At 38.5% G+C, this 20,800-nt stretch overlaps 1 protein-coding gene across 3 annotated transcripts; it reads right to left on the bottom strand.

Moving 5' to 3' along the window:
* Positions 1-488: 488 nt before the first annotated feature.
* On the bottom strand, positions 489-20,776 carry CMC2 (C-X9-C motif containing 2). 3 transcript variants are annotated; one of them, XM_033128185.1, is made up of 4 exons: positions 20,397-20,705; positions 13,312-13,427; positions 8,847-8,918; positions 490-4,011 (listed from the first exon to the last, which is right to left on the bottom strand). In XM_033128185.1, the coding sequence occupies exons 2-4, from the start codon at positions 13,390-13,392 to the stop codon at positions 3,925-3,927; spliced, it is 240 nt and encodes a 79-aa protein (XP_032984076.1). In that variant the 5' UTR covers positions 13,393-13,427; positions 20,397-20,705; the 3' UTR covers positions 490-3,924. The 3 variants fall into 3 exon arrangements, with proteins under 3 accessions (XP_032984074.1, XP_032984076.1, XP_032984075.1); XM_033128183.1 differs by lacking the exon at positions 13,312-13,427 and having other exon boundaries at positions 489-4,011; positions 20,397-20,765; XM_033128184.1 differs by lacking the exons at positions 490-4,011; positions 13,312-13,427 and adding an exon at positions 6,839-7,121 and having other exon boundaries at positions 20,397-20,776.
* Positions 20,777-20,800: the final 24 nt, after the last annotated feature.

A 20,800-nucleotide genomic window follows, 5' to 3' on the forward strand; every position in this document is an offset into this window, starting at 1 on the left:
ATCTTTATGAAATCCGAGCTCCTTGTGGCTCCCAAGCCCTGCCCACCTTCTTCCCCTCATCTCATTCCATGCTTTCCCTTGCTCCTGATGCTCCAGTCCCACAGCATTTTCTTTCTCCAACTCCCTTCCTAGAGGGAGCTAGAAAGGCAGAAAGAGCTGGTATTGCCAAGGCTTTGAGTGTGCCCATTAGTCCACAGGGATTAAGAACAGCTGGAATATTCCATCCGACCTTAAAAGCAGTGTATGGGGTTTCCCTGGCAGCACTGGGAGGGTTAGCTGCAGGGAGGCTGGACCGGAACAGGGACAGTAGGTCTGAGCAGGACTTTTTGATGCTTGATTTACCGTCGATTCTCTTGAGGGATATGATATATTCCTGCTATCATATCAGTAAAAGTGGCACCCGACAGCAATAAGAGAGGTGAGGTTAGGAAGGTGAGACCTGGATGGGATGGAACTTTAAAGAGAAAATGACACAAAACAACAGTAAAAACCCAGCTCACACTGCCTTCAGTCACAGCGTTTTTTATTGTAAAACAAAGTTACTTCCTGCTGATTATTTAGTGCTTAAGCCTGAGGTACTAAGGACTCAGTAGTAAACAATACAGTAAACTAGTCTAACGACCGCATTTTAAAAATAAGACTTGAAATCCAGACTGAGCGTCCTCTCAGAAGTCATACAGCTGGGTAACAACTTACAAACAGCCCCTGCCTTTTTGAAGGTCCCAACAGTTCATGTGATAAAGAAGAAGGCTGAAGGCATCTGAGCTCCTTGGGCACAAATCCAACCATCCAGCACGGCATAGGCAGGTCTCGTTGGCTTTCTAATCCATCTGGCATATGGTTATTTGCTCTTTTACAAAATGACACGTCCCTGGAGACTCTGAACTCCAAGAGTCCTCAACTACAGCTGCTCTGTCACAGAAGTCACAATAGTCCTGCTTTAGGTTACAGGTACTTTCAACTGACAAAATGCTAGAGGTGGGAAAGGCGACAATCAGTGGGCAATCAATTGACCTGATGATTCTTTGCAGTTCCTTCTGCATGGCGTGGTGTGCCAAGGAAGGCTGGAGTCAGCCGGTACCAGCTCAGGAGAGCCTACTGTGTGCACCTCTTCCCAACTACACCTTGAGTGACACCAGCTTGGTAGCTTGAAGTCTGTCAAGGCAAGAGTATTTACACCACAGAAAATGGCAAATGCTACAAATGAGTGCCCTTTTTCTGAGGGCCAGTTATTCAACATTTACCAGCATGTTACTGGTGACCATGTTAGTATATCTGAGATTTTTGTCCAGAGAGAGCAGAAACAGCCTTGTTCTTAATTCTCTGCAGAAGAAACAGCATTGCATCTTGCACAAATAGGCATTCATTGTTCTCTGAAAAGAATACTTTGCATTTCTTATAGTGCTTTAAGTTTTCACCTTCTAATTTGTTTTCTAGGGGAGAAAAACCATTATCCCTGTCAACATGGGCACTAAATCTGATCCAGGTCTGCATCTGCAAAGATTTCACTCCATAAACTAATCCCTCCCTCTCTTCTGGCACTCTTTCACCTTATACCTATTCCCAAGTGTCACCCACCATTTCCTTTTGATTTTGTAAAACCTTTTCTCGATGCTACACTGTCCTTCCCTTCAGAACCAAATGTGTTTATCCTCCAGCTCATTCCTTACCACACCAAACGGCTCTAAGGTCACAGATGACAAAGGAACCCAATCAACTGGCAACTCAGCCCTTACTCTGATCCAGTGACACTCCCTCCTCTGCAATCCCCTTGGCAATCTGTGGCACCATTCTCTATGATTTGCCTGCTATCTCTATGCCTTCTCCATATATGGGGCTCCCTCTCCTGTCCTGAAATATTAATATAAATGCACAGAAGACCCACCCAACTGTCAATACAGATACTTCTGGGAAGTCAAGTGGTACTGGGTATAAAGAAGGATCCTAATTCTATAAAACTTACAAATTATTTGTCCCATAAAAATGTAGTAGCTATATAATTTTTAAAACTGACTCCAAAGTTTCATTCTACTCTATAAAATGACTTTCACGCTCCACTATCGACGCTGGCCAGGGGGCATTAGCTCTGATCTGCATGCTGCTGCCTCCCAAGTCTGTTCTAACCCAGACAACTCTAATAAGCTCCAGATCTGAACACTCAGAAGCCTACACGCCATCTCCACCCAGATCATGCACACACGCCTCTCCTGTACCCCTCGCGCTCAGGGCAGGGCACCATCGGCACACAGGCACAAATCAAATGCCTGAGCCCTCTTAGGCTCTTCTTAAACCCTATGCCTAGCCAGTCATGCTGATTTTATATTCAAATTCCTCTCAAATCTAGTCACTCCTCTTGATCCCCAAGCCGCTTAATTCAGGCCCTTATTTATCACCTAAATTAGGGCAACACCTAATTGCTCTCCCTGGGTGCAAACTCCCTTCTTCTCCAGCTTATACCCCAAACTAAAACCAGAAAACTCTTACTAAAATACAAAATGAAACATATCACCCTCCTAGCTAAGACCCCCTCCACAAATCCCTAATCACCATATTAAAATTTGCAACTGCTCACCACAGCATTGAAGAAAAAAATCCCAAAAGAATTCACAGCCATTTCTGATCTTCCACCAACAGCTCTTGTTTTCCAGTCATTCTACACGACTTGAAGGTCCCCAGAACGTGTTCAATTTTTACTCCATTTGTCAAAGGTCACCTTCGCTAAGTAGCTTTCTTAGAATGGCTCCTTCTTCTTGAAAGCTGGGCATGGATGCCCTTTCTATATTTTCTATGACACCTACCTAATCATGGCACTTACTATATACTACAGTAATAGTCAGTTTCCTTGTCAGTTTACTACAAGCTTCTAAAGACAAAATGTCTCATTTCTGTACCTGTACTGCCTGACACAGGGGTTGGGGGGACTGAATATTCATAAATCTCAGCCTTGAAAGGGAGCTCAGAATTAATTCTGCTTTTTCCTCCAACCCTTCATCAAATGTCTGTTATCCTGTGTACCCACCGCCTCCTGAACACTTGTGATGAGGAAATCACTTGTTAAACACTGACACCAACAAGACCTCATGCTGACCATACGTGCACACACAGAATTCACTGGAAGGAGCTCACAGCTCACGGTCTATTGTCACCTTATCTGACAAGATCAAGCCCCTGATGTCACGTGGCTGGAAGGTGCTGACTTCCAGACTCTCACAGGTCTCAGCAACACCAGGCAGAAAGAACACTGCCCAAAATGAGTCTGGGAAGAAGAGCCCTGTACCCAAGCAGAGAGGAGGCATGCTGGCCTAAGGTTAATGCCCAGTAGTTAACTGGCACCCAGGGCGGTGGGCACATCCAACCAAACAAGAAACAAAGTCTGTCAGGACTTAAATCCTAACCCAATGTTAATTTTATCAATGTCAAACACTTAACATTTTAGCCAATAGCTCTTTAAAAAACAATAAAGCTGTTTTTATATAGTTAACACAGCAGGGACTTTCTCAAACTCTTTTTACGCTGGCTGTGTCTTCAATGTTTAAGCTCCAGAATTGCCATGTTGTCAGAAAGGAAAATCTAATGGGACCATTTTGCCTTAATCCCAGGAGAGTCTAAGAGAATGGAGAAAATATGATTAAAGTCGATTATTTTATTGGGGGAGATCTGTTCCTTGAAGGTTAACTGGCTGTAGGCAAAGGGAAGAAACTGTTAGAAGTCAGGTGTGTTGGTAAAGGAGTCAGAGTACTGAAGGCTCTACCCAACAAACATTCTGAATCCAGGGATTTCATAGTTCTCCACAGTACCATTCCTCCCGGCTCACTTGCCATTTATTCAAAGGATTCTGGAGGCCAAATGGGATGGGATTCTTTAGGTTATCAACCAAGAGTCTTTAGGTCTTCTCTTAGCCAAGGCATCCAGTGAAAAGGTAATTTATTTTTCAGAGTCCTCTGGAGGATTAAAAAGTTTCCTTCGCATCATGTTGCCATGCTCCCTGCTCTTGGTCCTCTTTTCCATGTACTGGAAAATAAAAGGGGGAGAAAACAGCAAGTTATATCACCATTTATATCAGTTAAATATTTCTAAATATTTACAAAATAAAAATAATGTTTCTGCTGACAAAATTCTTATTTGCCTTTTATTTCACTACATCTGATATTGGAAACAGGGACCTTAGAGGTTACCTAGTACAATTTCATCCAATACAGTACAGCACCTACATTCTAATAAGTGCTCAAGTCTTTACTGAATTTCCTCCCAAAACATGAATTTAGTAAATATTTGAAATGGATGATTTTTGTCCCTGTTCTCCAGCTCACAGTCTATCAAATCCTCATCTTGAACACTTCTAGATGAGGAGCGCACTACCTTGAAATGTAGCCAATTTAGTTATTGTTGCAGGAATTGTTTCAAAGTTTTTTATGTTGAACCAACAGTATTTCCCAGTAAATTCTCTTACTGCTCGCTATTTCTTCTTGCCTGCTATAATCTTCCAAATATCTGATTACAGATAACCTACTCCCTGCCTCTTTTTCAGGCTGAGCATTGCTGGTTTCTATAACTGTTCACAGAACATGGTTTCTGCCTTCTACCATCTTATCTATAAGTACCTTTTTTAAAGTACTTTAATATCAATACCCCTTATAAAAAATATCACCAGAATTAAATACAGTGCTCCAGACACAGTCTGACAGAGGTGGACTACAATGAGTCTACTAGTTCTTAATACCTGGACACATTACATTTCTATAAATACTATCAAAAGAGTAACTGGCTCTTATCAACCATATTATCCTACTGGTTCATATAGAAACTTACAGTCACCTGCATTTCCCAGGGTATTTTCATCATGACTAGTCACTGAACGTGATTCTCCCTAAACCCTATGTTTCTTTAATCAACTGGATCTAAATGCAGTTTTCCACCTTGGATGTTTTCAGGCTAGTATTTTGATCTAGCCAGTAGGTTATCAATAACAGGAAACATAGAGCTTGGCACTTAGAAAAAGCACTTGTTTCAAGCAGAAAAACTTGAGTGTTCTTATAGGTATATATTTACAAACTTATAATACATATATCAATAAAGCTATATATTTTAAGGTGAATCAAGTGTCCCTAGAAAGGGGGGGAAAAAGTAAAAAATAAATCCAAGTTGAAAGAACTGACATTGGACATCAAAATTTTTTGAGACAGAGATGTGGAAAGAGGCCTCAGAAACGAAAGATCAGTGACAGAAACCTAATCAGGGACTTGACCAGATCCCCTCCCCTGACCCGAAACAATGGTGTGGAGTTTCCTGACTTTGACTTATTTCACCCTCGGGTCCAGTAACCTCAAATGTAAGGAGTTGGGTTAGACAGATAATCTTTCATAAGTTTTCTGAGTCTAAGGTTTTGATTGAAGGATTCTAACATTTCTCTGGAATGGTAGTTTTCAAACCTTTTTTTCCTGGCTCATCAAAGAGCCACTTCAAAATTACAGATGAAGCACCAGGCCCCTTTAGCCAAAACCATTCCTTTTATCAGTCATACATTATTGGTCATACACTTAAGATTGTTAGGGAAAAAGGGCATTTCATTGCTCTAAAAAGTTTAGGAAAAAAGAGCCACTATTCTAGAACATAGATACCTGCTCTGAGAAAAATATCTGATATCTACAACAATTTGGTATCTGACAATTAAGTTCGCGAACTCATCCTAGAAAAAGTGCTACATACCTCCTTGCTGAATATCACTACGGTCACCTTCGAAGTACTCCCCTTGGGAAGCTATGCACCGAAACCAGCGCCTAGTCCATTCTTCAAAACAATTTTGAAACTCTCTTTCTGGAATGGCCATCAGAGCTGTCGTCGTATTACCCTTGATGTCCTGAATGTCATCAAAATGTCTTCCTTTCAATATTTCCTTTATCTTTGGGTAAAGAAAGAAGTCACTGGGGGCCAGATCAGGTGAATAGGGAGGGTGTTCCAATACAGTTATTTGTTTACTGGCTAAAAACTCCCTCACAGACAGTGCTGTGTGAGCTGGTGCATTGTCATGATACAAGAGCCATGAATTATTGGCGAAAAGTTCAGGTCGTTTTTGTCTAACTTGTTCACGCAGCCTTTTCAGCACTTCCAAATAGTAAACCTGGTTCACTGTTTGTCCAGTTGGTACAAATTCATAATGAATAATCCCTCTGATATCAAAAAACGTTAGCAACATCATCTTGACTCTTGATTTGGACTGGTGGAACTTTTTTGGTTGTGGAGAATTGGCTGACTTCCATTGTGCACTTTGACGCTTTGTTTCAGGGTCGTATTGGTACACCCATGTTTCATGACCAGTGATAACACGGCCCAAAACATCGTCTTGCCTCTCCAAAAGGTCTTGGCAAACTTCAACTCTCCTTTGCTTTTGTTCATCGGTGAGCTCCTTTGGGACCATTTCTGCACACACCTTTCTCATGCCAAGATTTTCAGTTAAGATTTTCCTAACTGTTTCTCTGTCGATGTTTACCTGTTCCGCTATGCTTCTCAAAGTTAGCCGACGATTCTGACACACAATTCGACGAATTTCTGCAATGTTTTCATCAGTTCTGCTCGTTACTGGCCGCCCTGACCTCTCTTCGTCAGTGACGTGTTCTCTCCCCTCAGAAAAACGTTTAATCCATTTGTACCTTGCCGTTTTCTTCATGGCATGGTCCCCATAAACTTGGACTAACATGTCCCTGATTTCACTTCCACTCTTGCCAAGTTTAACAAGAAATTTAATGTTTGTTCGTTGCTCTAATTCAAGCTCAGACATTCTCGCCATGGCACACAAAAACACAACAATAATGAACGCCACTCAGCAAGACACTGCCACAAGTCGACACGAACACAGCTGTGAGACAGATACACCAAGGTTATGAAACCTTACAGAGCTGTTTGTACAGTGCTGCCAATGTAAGCACACGGTGGCAAGTTCGCGAACTTAATTGTCAGACCTCGTCTGTAATCACGTTGCCTCCAGCAATCAGCTTGGGAGAAGAGTCTTAAAAGTCTTCAGAAGATAACACTTTGTAGCAGGCCAATAAGTCATAGCACAAATTAAAATATAGTCTATATTAAAATATATGTTAAGGTATCTCCAAAGGGCATCAACATGACCCCTGAATAAAAGAAGAAAAGAAAAAGGATGAATATGATATTGTTCACAAAACTCCACTAAACAACACAGATAGAATGGAAGATCCATGAACCAAAAACCAAACAGAACAAAACAATTAAGGGAGACAAAAGAAGATGGTACAAAAGTAATATCAGTGATTATTTCAATAAAATGAACACAAGCAGTAACACAACAGAGGCTCAACAGAACTGGCCAGTTAAAAGCTTCAAAAAACTAAATACTCAAATGACACAGCAAGCAAATAGTAGGAAGAGAGCATTAGAAGCAATAAATGGTAAACTAGAAAGCATTAAAAGCAGAAAGGAAATAAATGAGCACAGGTTCAGAGGACTGAAGGATGAAAGGACAGAAAAATATCTATAAATCAAGTAATGAAGCAACATAAAACCACACAGAGGACTTAGAAAATAAGTCAAGGAGAAAATCTGAAATTTATATGAAAACAAAATCAGACAAAATAAGAGTATCTACAACATTCTACCAAATAATCACTAACAGCTCAGGACTACCTGGGAAGAACATTTCTTATGAAGATCTAATCACCAAACCAATAGCAAAATCATTGAACTGTAAGGTGAAAAAAATCTAAACTTAGGGAAAAAAGCTATCTTACACAACTGAAAGCATGTGAGAAATACAGGGCTATACCAAATAGTGTGGGCACTATGTTTCCGTATCTTATTCAAAAAAGGAACACAGCCCTAGGGTTAGTTTCCATCTAAACCAGCCTTTGCATATGAAGGAAAAAAATCTTTGCAAAAAATCAGTTTTAAACACTTATACATGTACACATTTGTGCACAAACAAAATTACCACCCTTAACTAAGAACTCTAGAAAGTTCTTCAAACAGTAAAGACACTTTAGAAAGGGATTCCAGAAAGAAAAAAGAAGCCCAAAGTGGAAAATATAAAAAAATGAAGAAAGATAGATGCTGGACAGCTTCAAATATTATATCTAATACCTTTAAAAATGAGACTAATCGGGGAGAAAGCTAAAAAAACCACAGAAAATGAAAGAAAACTGGATGGCAGATTTTTAGTAGTAAAAGATTTTTAAAGGTTCTGGGCATAAAATGTCTGATGTACAAAACAGAAATGGAATTTCTTTTCAAAGACTGAAAATGCATCCTGCTTGGTCAGCAGTACCTGTAAAAAGACAATGATCTTAGGTACTCTGGCTATTTGGCCAAGCCCAAGTCTAATCCTAAAAGTGGGTTCAGGAAATGCGTCTTTCCAAATAAGTCAAACTAGATCCTTATGGCTTATACATACCATAATTAAAAAGAAATTCAAAATTTTGAAGCTGAAAAGATCCAGAAGTCTAGCATCCCCATTTATATAAGAAAATTGACGCCCAGAAAGCTAGCTACCTGGTATAGCTAATAGCTAACTGACATGTGTTTCTGCTCAATAGAAATTCAATTTCCCAAACCTTAAAATTCATCCAAAGGAATTAGTGATTATTATAAAAGGAAGTTGTTTTCATTTATGTGCTTGCAAAAAAACAGTGATATTCTAAAACTGTCCCTAGAAGAGGCTTTAATTTCTCTCCTTGGTTTTAGGGTGGGACATACATATAAAGTCAATTTTTCCGTTATACTAAACTTTGGGGGAAAATTTAATAATGGCAGAAATATATATAACACTGTTCAAAAATGTTCAGTTCCATTGTTCAACCATTTCCATACTTTAACACTTTTCTTACCTCATTCTTCAAGCATTTTCTCATCTCCCGATCAAGATCATTGCAATGACCAAAAAATTTCAGAATGCTGTGCTAAAAGGAAGAAAAGGGGCAAAATATTTCATCCCATAGTATGCTATGGTTTCTGGCACATAGAATTTATATACTTAATCCTACAGAAATGGGTTTAATGTGTCACCTTGTTAATAAGCAAATAGTTAAATCATAAGTATAAAATACACAAATAAACAGGCTTATACTGGCCTTGCTACAAAAGAAGGATAAATGCTCTATAGGTAGAAATAAGAAACAAAGACTTTTCCTTGATAAATGGGAAGCTTATTAACCTGCCAAATCCTCACAATGACAGTGTAAACAATTTTATTTCCTAATACCTTTCTTTAAGGACATGTTAAAGCCACAGCACAATCCATCCTCTATTACAGGGAGTGATATCAAAGTGCAGTGGGGCCTATTAACACGAGCAACCTCCTTCACTAGCAAACACTGTCCCAGAAAAGAGCTACTTAATATATGCTCAGTGCCAAAGCCATTTTCTCATTTGCCTCCATTCAAAATGTCATCAGAAATACGTAACACTATTAGATGGCCTAGATGGGCCATATAAATTAGCCAGTAAGTCACAATATAAGGAAATCAATGTCTGGAGTCCAGTCTGCTTGTTTGAAAAGCAAAAATAAAAATCTCCTATGGTTTCAACTCCTATGAATATGTTCATGTCAAAAGTATGACTGCTCTGAAGCAGATTAAGATGGACTGAAGTCAAGAACCTGCATGTGAGCAGGGCATAACTGCTGTGTTTGTATGTCACAATTACTGAGGGTGGGTTGGAGAGCATAGTGATCTTCTGTGACGGTCATGCCATAAATGCTGAACTTGCAGCTACAATAATAAGCACATCCTTTTCCTTTTCTTTCTAATTAAGGCTTTCATGGAAACCAGACAACACATAATTAGTAAGCAATGCCTCATGCTATTTCTTTTTTTTCTGATTCATCACCAGTTTAAATGTATTTTTCTTGTCCACAATGGATAAATGGTCATTTTTTCTGGCAGGAGTTTAAGACAGACTAAGATCTCCTACTGGTTATCTAATGACCTTTTCAGAGTAAATATTTCCTGTGCATTTTTCCTAAACTACTCCCTTGACAACAAATAAACAGGAGGAACAGTGCAGTTTCACACATCTTTTGGGCAGGTAGAAATAACAAAGGATTCGACTTTTAGAATGCACGGCAATATTTCATAATTTAGTTTATATTTACTCATATCATCCCATATACATACATCTTATTTTTTAAAATCCAAGAGAAAAACTAACTTATATTTTTGCTTTTACCTCAACATTGAGCCTAAATAAGAATTATAATCTTGTGACATTAGTGAAAAACCTAAAAGGCCCCAGTGGAATTGAAAAAAGAAATGCTCATGTGCTGCAATTCTCTTGTGCACACACAGCACAAGCCTCTAGTGCCTGATGTCGATTTCTAAAGAGCCCAACTGGCTAAGCAAATAATTGAGTAAGTGAATCAATTAATCAATCGACGTCTGGAAGACCATGTCCCAGGCACGAGGATACAGCAGGAAACAAGATGGACATGGGCTCCACTCTCAAAGCACACAGTCAGAGGGAAGAGACTAATAATGAAGTGACTGCTATAAAGCAATGACTCTCAAAGTGTAGTCCAGGGACATCCAGGAGTTTCTAAGACCTTTCCAGGGGACACATAAGGTAAACACTATTTTCCCAATAATCAAAAATCTGTTTTGTTCACTTTCATTCCCTCATAAGCATACAATGGGATTTTCCAAAGGCTACATGAAGTGTAATGTCACCACTGATTGAACGTAGAGGCAACTATGAGAATCCAACTGTGTTCTATTAAATAGACATTAAAGAGAATTGTAAGAATGCAAAAGCAATGTCACTCTTTTCACTCTTTTGTTTGTTTTGGGAACTAGGATCTTTTTTATGAAAAATAACTACGTTAACGTGTAATAAGTTCATTATAATTTTTAAATAAATATTTTCTAATTTCTCAGTTTTAATTTCTAAATTCAGTAAATATTGGTAGATATAGCCAACATAAACAAAGTTCTTTGCAGTCCTCAATAATTTTTAAGAGAGTAAAGGCATCCTGAGACCAAAAAGTGTGAGAACAACATTTCATAAAGTAGGAAATGTATTACTGGAGTGCAGAGTGACTATACCAAGAGAATCTAAGCCAGGAAAGAGGAAATAACAAGTTAAGCTGAATAAAATCTAGAGGATGATAAATGGTCTAGCAAATGGGAACTGGAGATAGTAAAAAAGACTCTACATGTTAAAAAGCAAAAGGAAGGGGCCGGCCCGGTGGCTCAGGGCTTGGAGCTCCGTGCTCCTAACTCCGAAGGCTGCCAGTTCGATTCCCACATGGGCCAGTGGGCTCTCAACCACAAGGTTGCCGGTTCAACTCCTCGACTCCCACAAGGGATGGTGGGCTTCGCCCCCTGCAACTAACAACGGCAACTGGACCAGGAGCTGAGCTGCGCCCTCCACAACTAAGACTGAAAGGACAACAACTTGCCTTGGAAATAGTCCTGGAAGTACACACTGTTCCCCAATAAAGTCCTGTTCCCCTTCCCCAATAAAATCTTAAAAAAAAAAAAAGCAAAGGAAAAAGGAATTACAAAGGCTTAGAAGAGAGAAACATGCTCCAGAACAACTGCAGAAAAAGAGACATAGGATTAAGGGGAAGGACAAAAGTACAGGGCTGTGGTGAAGCCCAAGAGATAAAAAGGGGCCGGTTTCATGAAGATCTTAAAATACAAAGTGAGAAATGTAGATTTTATTCTGTAGGCAAAGGGAGCCATTAAAGGGGAACAATGATTAAGCTTACATTTGAGAGACCCCTCTAGATGCAGCGTGGAAAGTAAACTAGGGCAGAGAACAAAAAGTCGGGATCACTTGGCCCCCAGTAAGATAACTTTGGAAGTAACTGGTGTTAAGAATAGACATATATATAAATCAGTGGAACAAACCAGAGAGCCTAGAAATAGACCCACTCATATATGGTCAATTGATTCTTGACAAAGGCATCAAGGTAATTTAGTGGGGAGAGGGTAGTCTCTTCAATAAATGATGCTGGAATAACTGGGTATCCACTGGGAAAGAAAGAGACCTTGCCTCATACCTCACACCATACATAAAAATTAATTTGAAATGAATCACAGACCTAAATGTAAAAGCTGAAACTATAAAACTTCCACAAGAAAAACTAGGAGAAAATCTTTGTGATCAGGAATACAAAGATCCTTAGAACACAAAACACACAAACACAAAAAAGAAAAATTGGTAAATTGGACTTCATCAAATTTACAAACTGATCTTTGAAACACATTATTAAGAAAATGAAAAAGGGAAAAAATACTCACAATACACTTATCAGACAAAGGACTTGCATGCCCAATGATAAAAAAAATTCTCACAACTCAATAATAAGACAAACAACTCAATTTTTAAATATGGGCAAAAGACTTTATATGAATAGACAATAAGTACATGAAAAGATACTCAAAAGCATTAGCCATCAAAGAAATAAAATTTTAAACCAAATGAGATACTACCACATACCCACAAAACGGCTAAAATTAAAAAGACTTACAATATCAAATCTTGATCTAAATGGATGGTGAAAATAGTTTGCCTAAAGTATATTGTCATCATCAACATTCTTTGAATCAATAAAAATATCTGACTTCACAGGTCACAGGTTTTACTTACTATCTTACTTTTAGTCGTAAAATTTTGCTCATTTAAATGACACAATTATAATAATTTGATATCTCTACAATTTATGAGTATCATGAGGAAAATAATGTATCATGCAAAGTTAAAGAACAACATATAACTGTCTCATGCATCAGATATATGAAAAAAGCTAAATATTCGACATCTGAAAAAATATCAATCAGCTAGATTAAATGCATTCCAAAAATGGGCTTCTTTCTATTTTAGTTTTAACCATGGAATTTTACTTCCATTCCACAATTAAGTAAATTTGTCAAATTAGGCCAATCATAATTTAAAATTATTAACATCTAATTATAAAAATATTTCAATTTCCTTTAAACACAGAATGGTAGACATCAAGGAAGAGAAAATCTCGGAATAATTCCACTTTGATCAGAAGAGTTAGAGCTGAAAGTAACTGTTTTAGCATCCTGTAATTAGGAAAAGTATTTTCTTGTAAGAACATGATTCTAACCATTATGTATCATTTCAAAAGATCGCTAACAAACTTTCATCCTTGATTTTTATTAATCAAAAAAGGGAGTGATTTTTGAAAAATCACAAGCATTAATTGCTATTGTTTACTAAGCTAAGACATTATCATTCTCTTCCATTAATGGAGATAACATTTTACATCAATGTGTTGCGCCTAAGTTTCATTTTTGCTTTATGGTCATTTTTCTGAACTCTTACATTTTTGTGACATTCCTTAAGTAAGTTAATCAAGACGTTGCATTCTTCGGTGTGCAAGTGTGGAGATAAGTCAGGATGCATCTTTAGAAGAAGGTGACGGAGCACAGCAGAGCAACCTGTGGATACAAGAGTGTCTTGAATATGTGTGGCTATATTTGTTAATGTGACCTAAAACTATTTTCAGTTAAGAACCTCCAGTGTCCTTTATCAGAAAAGAATGTTGACCTGAGCCAAATTATTAAACTTGAGCTTCAGGTTCCTTATGCAACGATTTAACAGATTCAGCAAGTTAGCAGGAAAGTTAGAGAACTTGCCAGTTCAGAAAAAGCAGAACTCAACACACCCAATCCTAGAAATAAGTGCTCAAGCAGCAACAGCTTGCCTCTATTAATAAGCCTGACTTCAATTATTTTTCTCACATTCCTGTAACTGATTACAACTCATTTTTGTTCAGTTGAAATTCTACCAATTAAGAGAACTGGCTTATTAATCCTTTAGAAATGTATATACCTCAGAGGGTTAAAGGGTCATTAGTCTCACATTAGTGTGAATTAATATAGCCTGCTTTCTTCCTAACAGCTGGCTTAAAAAAAAATCTAACTAAATAATGAAAAGAAACAAGCAGATGTAAAATAAAAATTTCAAATTTAGCAGATGAGTATATCGCTAAAATGCTATTACAATGAAAACAAGAAGCTGAAATCCCTAAAATTAGTTTAATTAGTTCATTAACATAGAAAATTAGCAGTCAAGGTCAAAGAAAAAAACATTATTTTGAGGTGTGTGCTATAGTTATGTATCACTATATATCTATTGTCTTTTTTAAACCTATTACTTAGAAAAGATTAACTCAGAAAAGATTACCGTAAGAATAAACCAATCAATTGCTTTAATCTTTTAAAAGCTCTAAGAAAGAAAACAAGAAGAAAATCATGACCTTAGGTTGGGAAAAGAGTTCTTAGATACATCAAAAGCACAATCCATAAAAGAAAAAGTAAAAACTCATCAAAATTAAAAACTTTCCTGATTCAAAAAACACAAGACAATAAAAAGACAAACCACACTTTGGGTGATAATGACGTGGCAGTGTACGTTCATCAATTGTAATAAACATACCCCTCTGGTGGGGATGTTGATAGCTGGGGAGAGGCTGTGCTGTGTCGAGGCAGAGGGTGTATGGGATATCTTCACCGTGTTTCCCTGAAAGTAAGACCTAGTCGGACCGTCAGCCCTAAGGCGTCTTTGGGAGCAAAAAGTAATCTAAGACCCGGTCTTATCTCTAACGCGTCTCTGAGAGCAAAAAGATTACTTTTTGCTCTCAGAGACGCGTTAGAGCTGATGGTCCAGCTAGGTCTTATTTTCGGGGAAACTCGATATTTTTTGCTAAATTTGGCTGCAAATCTAAACCTGCTCTAAAAAATAAAATCTACAAGCTACAGATTAGGAGAAAATATTTGCAAATCATTTATGATAAAGGATTTGTACCTGTGATAATGTAAAGAATGCTTACAAACAATCCAATGTTTAAAATGGACCCAAAAGTGTACAAAAGATTTGAATAGATATTTCACTGACGATGATACAAACATGGTTAATTAAGCACATGAAAAAATGCTAAATGACCATTAGTCATTAGGGAAATGCAAATTAAAACCACAATGAGATACCACTATACATCCACCAGAATATCTACAATCAAGAAGACTGACAATACCAAGCATTGGTTAGAATGTGGAGAAAATGGACCTCATGCATTGCTATGGGGAATGGAAACAGTACAGACACTTTGGGAAGACAATTTGGCAGTTTCTTAAAAAGTTAAACACAAACTTACCATATGACCTGGAAATTGCACTCCTAAGAATCTACCCAAGAGAACTGAAAACATAAATTCACACAAAAATGTGTATATAAATGTTCATAGCATTATTCATAATAGCCAATACTGGAAACAATCCAACTGTCCAATAACCAGGTAACTGGATAAACAAATGTAGTTATTTATACCATGGAATATTATTTATCAATTAAAAGAAATTAACTTCTACATTGCCAACATGGATGAACCTCAAAAGCACTAAGCTAAATGAAAGAAGCCAGATTCAAAACACTACATTGTATGATTTCATTTTTTATGGGATATCTAGAAAAGGCAAATCTGTAGAGATACAAAGCTAATCATTGGTTGCCTAGGCTTGAGTGGGCAATTTACAAACGGTGATGAAAATGTTCTAAAATAGAATTGTAATAATGGTTGCACAATTGTATAAGTTTACTAAAATCACTGAATTCACTTACAATGAGTGAATTTTATGATATGCAAATTATACTTTAATAAAGCTGTTAAAAAGAAGTTATGAGAAATGCAAACTGCCCATCCACCTTCCACTCCAAACAAATAAAATCTTTAAAAATGTCTAAACAAATAATTCCAAAGAATTATCGTACACCTACTATTTCAGATTTCAACTTACAAAAATACTAGAAGATCACTGTTTCACTGAGTAACTAAACACACGCAAAAAAATATACATACCACAGCTGAAGATCACAAATCAGGCTGTTTTGCCCAGTTGAGTATTTGAAATGGAAACTAAAAATGCAGCCAAGTTCAAGTTTTGTTTGCCTGCTTGACTAGCCTTTTAATGATAAAATTTTTTTGCCTCAGAAAAACAAGGTCTCATACAGTCCAGCAATTTAAGTCATCTAATACTGTACCAATATTAGGCACCTACATTTATGTATAGTATCAGTTACCTGGTTTCTGCCTCACTTATTTTTTTTTTTTTGAAGGAAGATGTAGACTGGTTTAGTCACCTAGGAAATGTATTTTAACATTTTGTAAATATATTAGACAAAATATTTTTGCATAGTCTATCAGCCAGCCCTCAAATTTGTGATTTTACAGTTCTGAAATGACCTTTTTAATTAGCAAAGTGGTTACCTGAGAAGACACTTGGCTGCTGAAATTAAAACATACATGCATGTTGTATATAAGCATAAATGCATTATCATGATATATAACTATATACACATATAAAACTATAAAACAGGGCCAGCCTGGTGGCTCAGGCGGTTAGAGCTCCGTGCTCCTAACTCCGAAGGCTGCCGGTTCGATTCCCACATGGACCAGTGGGCTCTCAACCACAAGGTTGCCAGTTCAACTCCTGGAGTCCAGCAAGGGATGGTGGGCTCCCAGGGATGGTGGGCTCCGCCCCCTGTAACTAAGATTGAACAGGGCACCTTGAGCTGAGCTGCTGCTGAGCTCCCGGATGGCTCAGTTGGCTGGAGCACAGGCTCTCAACCACAAGGTTGCCAGTTCGATTCCTCGACTCCCCCAAGGGATGGTGGGCTGCGCTCCCTGCAACTAGCAACTGGCAACTGGACCTGGAGCTGACCTGCGCCCTCCACAACTAAGACTGAAAGGACAACAACTTGACTTGGGAAAAAAAAGTCCTGGAAGTACACACTGTTCCCCAATAAAGTCCTGTTCCCCTTCCCCAATAAAATCTTTAAAACAAACAAACAACAACAAAAAACTATAAAACAATGGTATTGTTCTTAGAACACACTTAAATGAGTGTTGACACTTTCCACAGTCATCTTTAAAAGACTATTCTAACAACACTATTATAATGCAAAGTAATTTTTATGAACTAAAGAAAAGCTAAATATATATTCTATATTCTTATTTTTAAAATTTCTTCCAATACTTGAGAATGTATCTACATTATTAGTGTGGAAAATAATTTGTTGAACACTTACTATGTGCTAGGCACAAGTCTAATAATCCTCCCAATAAGCATAAGTAGGTACCTTTTTAAATTCAGCTGAACCATAAGAAATTGTCTTTTTGTAGGTCAAAATATGGATTACCCACATTTTCAAAGCAAAACTAAGCCATAGTCACACAGGAAGTGGCAGAGTTACTACACAAGGTAATCTCTCACCATGACAAATATATTCCCATGTTCAAAGTAGGAAAGACATACCAGCAGTTTGTAAATGAAATAAATTCAGATAGAAAAAAACTACTACTTCCCAAAGAGCCTCTGGCTGGCTACAAGTTCAACAGGGACTAATTTTAAGCCTAGTTTTCAAAGAAGTCTATGTAATATTATCCTATACAATTAGAAATAGAGAGTCTGTCTACATCAAGGAAAAAAACAGTACTACATGAAATTGGTAATATTCACCAATTTAGGGGAGCCCACATCAGAGGAGACAACTGAAAGGAATAACCTGGTTAAATTGGACAACAGATTTGAAGGGAGAAGATGGTTTGAGGGCAAAAGTTGTGGACTCGGCTATTCAGTTATTTCACTTTGATTACTTAATCTAAGACCTAAGTCTCTTCTTCTTTCTTAAAATAGAATTACCTCTTAAACTGTATCTCTGTGTTGTCCTGAGGTTTAAAGTAACATATTTGAGAGTCTCTGAAACAATAAACAGTACATGTGACATATGTAAAGTATTAATTGTATATCTGAAATGCTCTGTCACATAATGGGAAAGGAAGAACTGAATTTACTCTCTGGTGTTTCAGAGAACAGGACAGGTAGCCAAAGGGTGAAAGTTACAGAGGTAGACATCATCTTCCCGAAGTTGCTGAACAATGAAACAGGCTGCTGCGTGAAGCTTTGTTATCTGTCCAAATGAGCCCAAAATGAAGGATTTACTACATCAATTCAGGATGTTACAGAGTATATATTCTAGCATTGCATTCTTAAGTTTCTTCTCACATCTCAGCTCACAATTCAATGATTTTGAGCTATTGCCAAAAGTGAAATTCATACTCAAATGGTAAATACTTATTACTACTAGGAATACAGAAAACAATTTCAAAAGGGTAGTGCCAAGGTAATTATGAACTTCACCTGCGCCATTGAAACAAAGGTGAAGGGAACATTCCTTTGTGATAAGCCTTTGTGCATGCGTGTTTACGGTGAGAAAGAGAGGGATAAATTCCATTATTATTCAGTTAAACACAAAACTTCAGTCCCACTGGCATTTAGAAAACATCAGAGAGTTGACTTGTCACAATTACACTTCCCTCCCCATGGCAACCTTACCACTTCCTCAAGTATGCACACATTGATAACAAAACAGTCCACTAAAACTCTTAAAAAACTTCAGCTGTGGCAATTTGATGTTTTGATTAACTAGCTAATAGGCCCCTGAAAAGCAATTTTAATTTTTACTTGAGGGCAAGCTTGGAGGATAGAAACAGTAGGGTACTCTCACTGATGATGTAAAATTTATAGTCACATTTTATTCACTCCTTCACCTTATTCAACCAAGACTGTGAGGTAAAATATTCCTAATGAATATTCTATGATAAAAGATTTCAACTACCAGGTGGTACAATTTCAGAAAACGAATAAACCAAGAGTAAGCAATATATCAATCTAGAAAAGTAAAAAGAGAAAGCCTTCTAATAACACACTTCAGCAGATCTATAATCACAAGAGGGAAAACCCATATATTAATGCCACTTGGGTTTTCTTTAGAAAGATTTGTTATTGTGTGGTTACTCCAGAAAGAACTTTATACAATTACAATTTCTAATGACATTTTAAAAGAAGCAGAAAACAAGGCCAGAAAAGTATCTTATTCGAATCTGAAGAATCTGTTCTCCACAAAAAACCTGTAAACTAATACTTTAAAACTTCTAAAGTACTTTTTTTAAAAAGCCTGCATTTCAGAAAGCACTGGAAATAGTTAAATTAGTATTTCTCCAACTCTTTCAAACTATGCACCATATTCAGCAGAGATTATAGACAAAGCAGACAGCAAGGGACTACCTACCCCACCCACTTCTACTTATCACAGCTGCAAAGTGACCAAATCTAAATATGCTACTAAGTGACTTGGGTTCTCAAAGTACTGACAATGCTCCACTGCTGAGAGCAACCCTTGGGCTGCATGGGAAGGAATGTAACTTCCACCACACAGTTTCTTAAGGAATGGGCCAAGTTGTAGCTTTCCATGAACAAACATTTATCCGTAGGTGCTACGTAGGTGCTGAGCACTCTGCCAAATCACGTGAATTTCAACGGGGAAAAATTAGTCCACATACCTCAAAGAACGCACACACTCGTGAGGGAATATTCTTGTAAATGCACATAGTTAAATGCTCAATAAATGTTTGTTGAATTTAGGATTAGCACATATTTGAAAAGTGGTTCAGACCTCAACATAGTTTTTAAAAAGAATGGGAATGAGACTCATTTTAAATCAACTAAACAAACGCAGAAACTTGTATGTATGGGAAAGGGCGTCACAACAGAATTCCTTTGCCAGAGCAAACTTCTTTCATGCATTTAAAATTTTAATTGAAGGTTTCCAGAACTCGGATTTACTTAAGACTCTTCATAAAGCACCTATTGTGAAACCACAGGCACGGTACTCTTTAAACCGAATGAAAAGGGATGTGAATGTCTCCTTTTCTTGAAAAGTGTACTGATGGAGATCTTACGGAATTCTCACATCGCAATACGGATTAGAGGCAACTTACACTACAGCTGAGACGTGCCCTAACAGGCTCCCATCTTCTACTTGCAAATCCTGGAACTCCTAGATAATCAATAGCAATAATAACTATACAATGCGTTGGGCGTTCACTACGTCAAACTCTGGGCTAAGAGACTCCCTTCTCACAAGCGATACGATGAGTTGTACCCATTTTACAGGCGAGGCAGCCGAGACCAAGGGAGGGGAGAAGGAGCCTGTCCCAGGTCACAAGATTCGAAGAGTAGCAAGACAGATTGCAGCAGAGTGAAAGGTCTAGGCCAACTACCAGTAGGTCCTCAGTAAAAGCCCAGGAGCGGAGAGTTCAGGACGCATCTCCAGCCACCTGGGCAAAAATCCCCAGCACGGAGGTAACGGCCGCCGGGAGGACCCGGGGCCCGGCCTTCATAGTCCCAACCTCCAAGGGCAGCAGAACGCCCGACAGGACGCGGCACAGCGAGGCGCACGAGAGCAGGGGACCGGAGGAGGGACAGGTGGGTGTCCCACGGCCTCCCCGGACACCGCCGCCAGGAAAAGAGCGTTCTTTCAGAACTGCCCCGACTCCCGAGACTCACCCGACTTGATGTCACACCGAGAGGGCTGAAGCAGTATTCGTGCGAAGATTCTTCACACGAAGGTCGACTGCCTGGGCGCCAGGGTCGAGCCACCTCCGGGTGGCAAAAGCTCCCGCACCCTCTACAGCTGACCCTGCTCCGCCGTCCCAGCCGCTCGCGGCCTCGAAGGCGCATGCGCCACACGACCTGGACGGGCCCATTTTCCGGAGCTTTGGGGGGGAGCGAGTCCACAGACGTACAACAGAACCTAAACAGCAAACCTAACCAACAAGCTAGATGTCTTGGCTGAGATTAACTACGTTGAAACAATATTCTGTACTACGAAGAGTGACGTGGGGGCTCGCGAAGTTTCCCTTCTGCCGCTCTCCCCACGCAGGCCCCTACGCTGGGGGTAGAGTCGAAAG

This window comes from Rhinolophus ferrumequinum, chromosome 15, assembly GCF_004115265.2.
Source record: "Rhinolophus ferrumequinum isolate MPI-CBG mRhiFer1 chromosome 15, mRhiFer1_v1.p, whole genome shotgun sequence".
Classification (NCBI taxonomy): Eukaryota; Metazoa; Chordata; class Mammalia; order Chiroptera; family Rhinolophidae; genus Rhinolophus; species Rhinolophus ferrumequinum.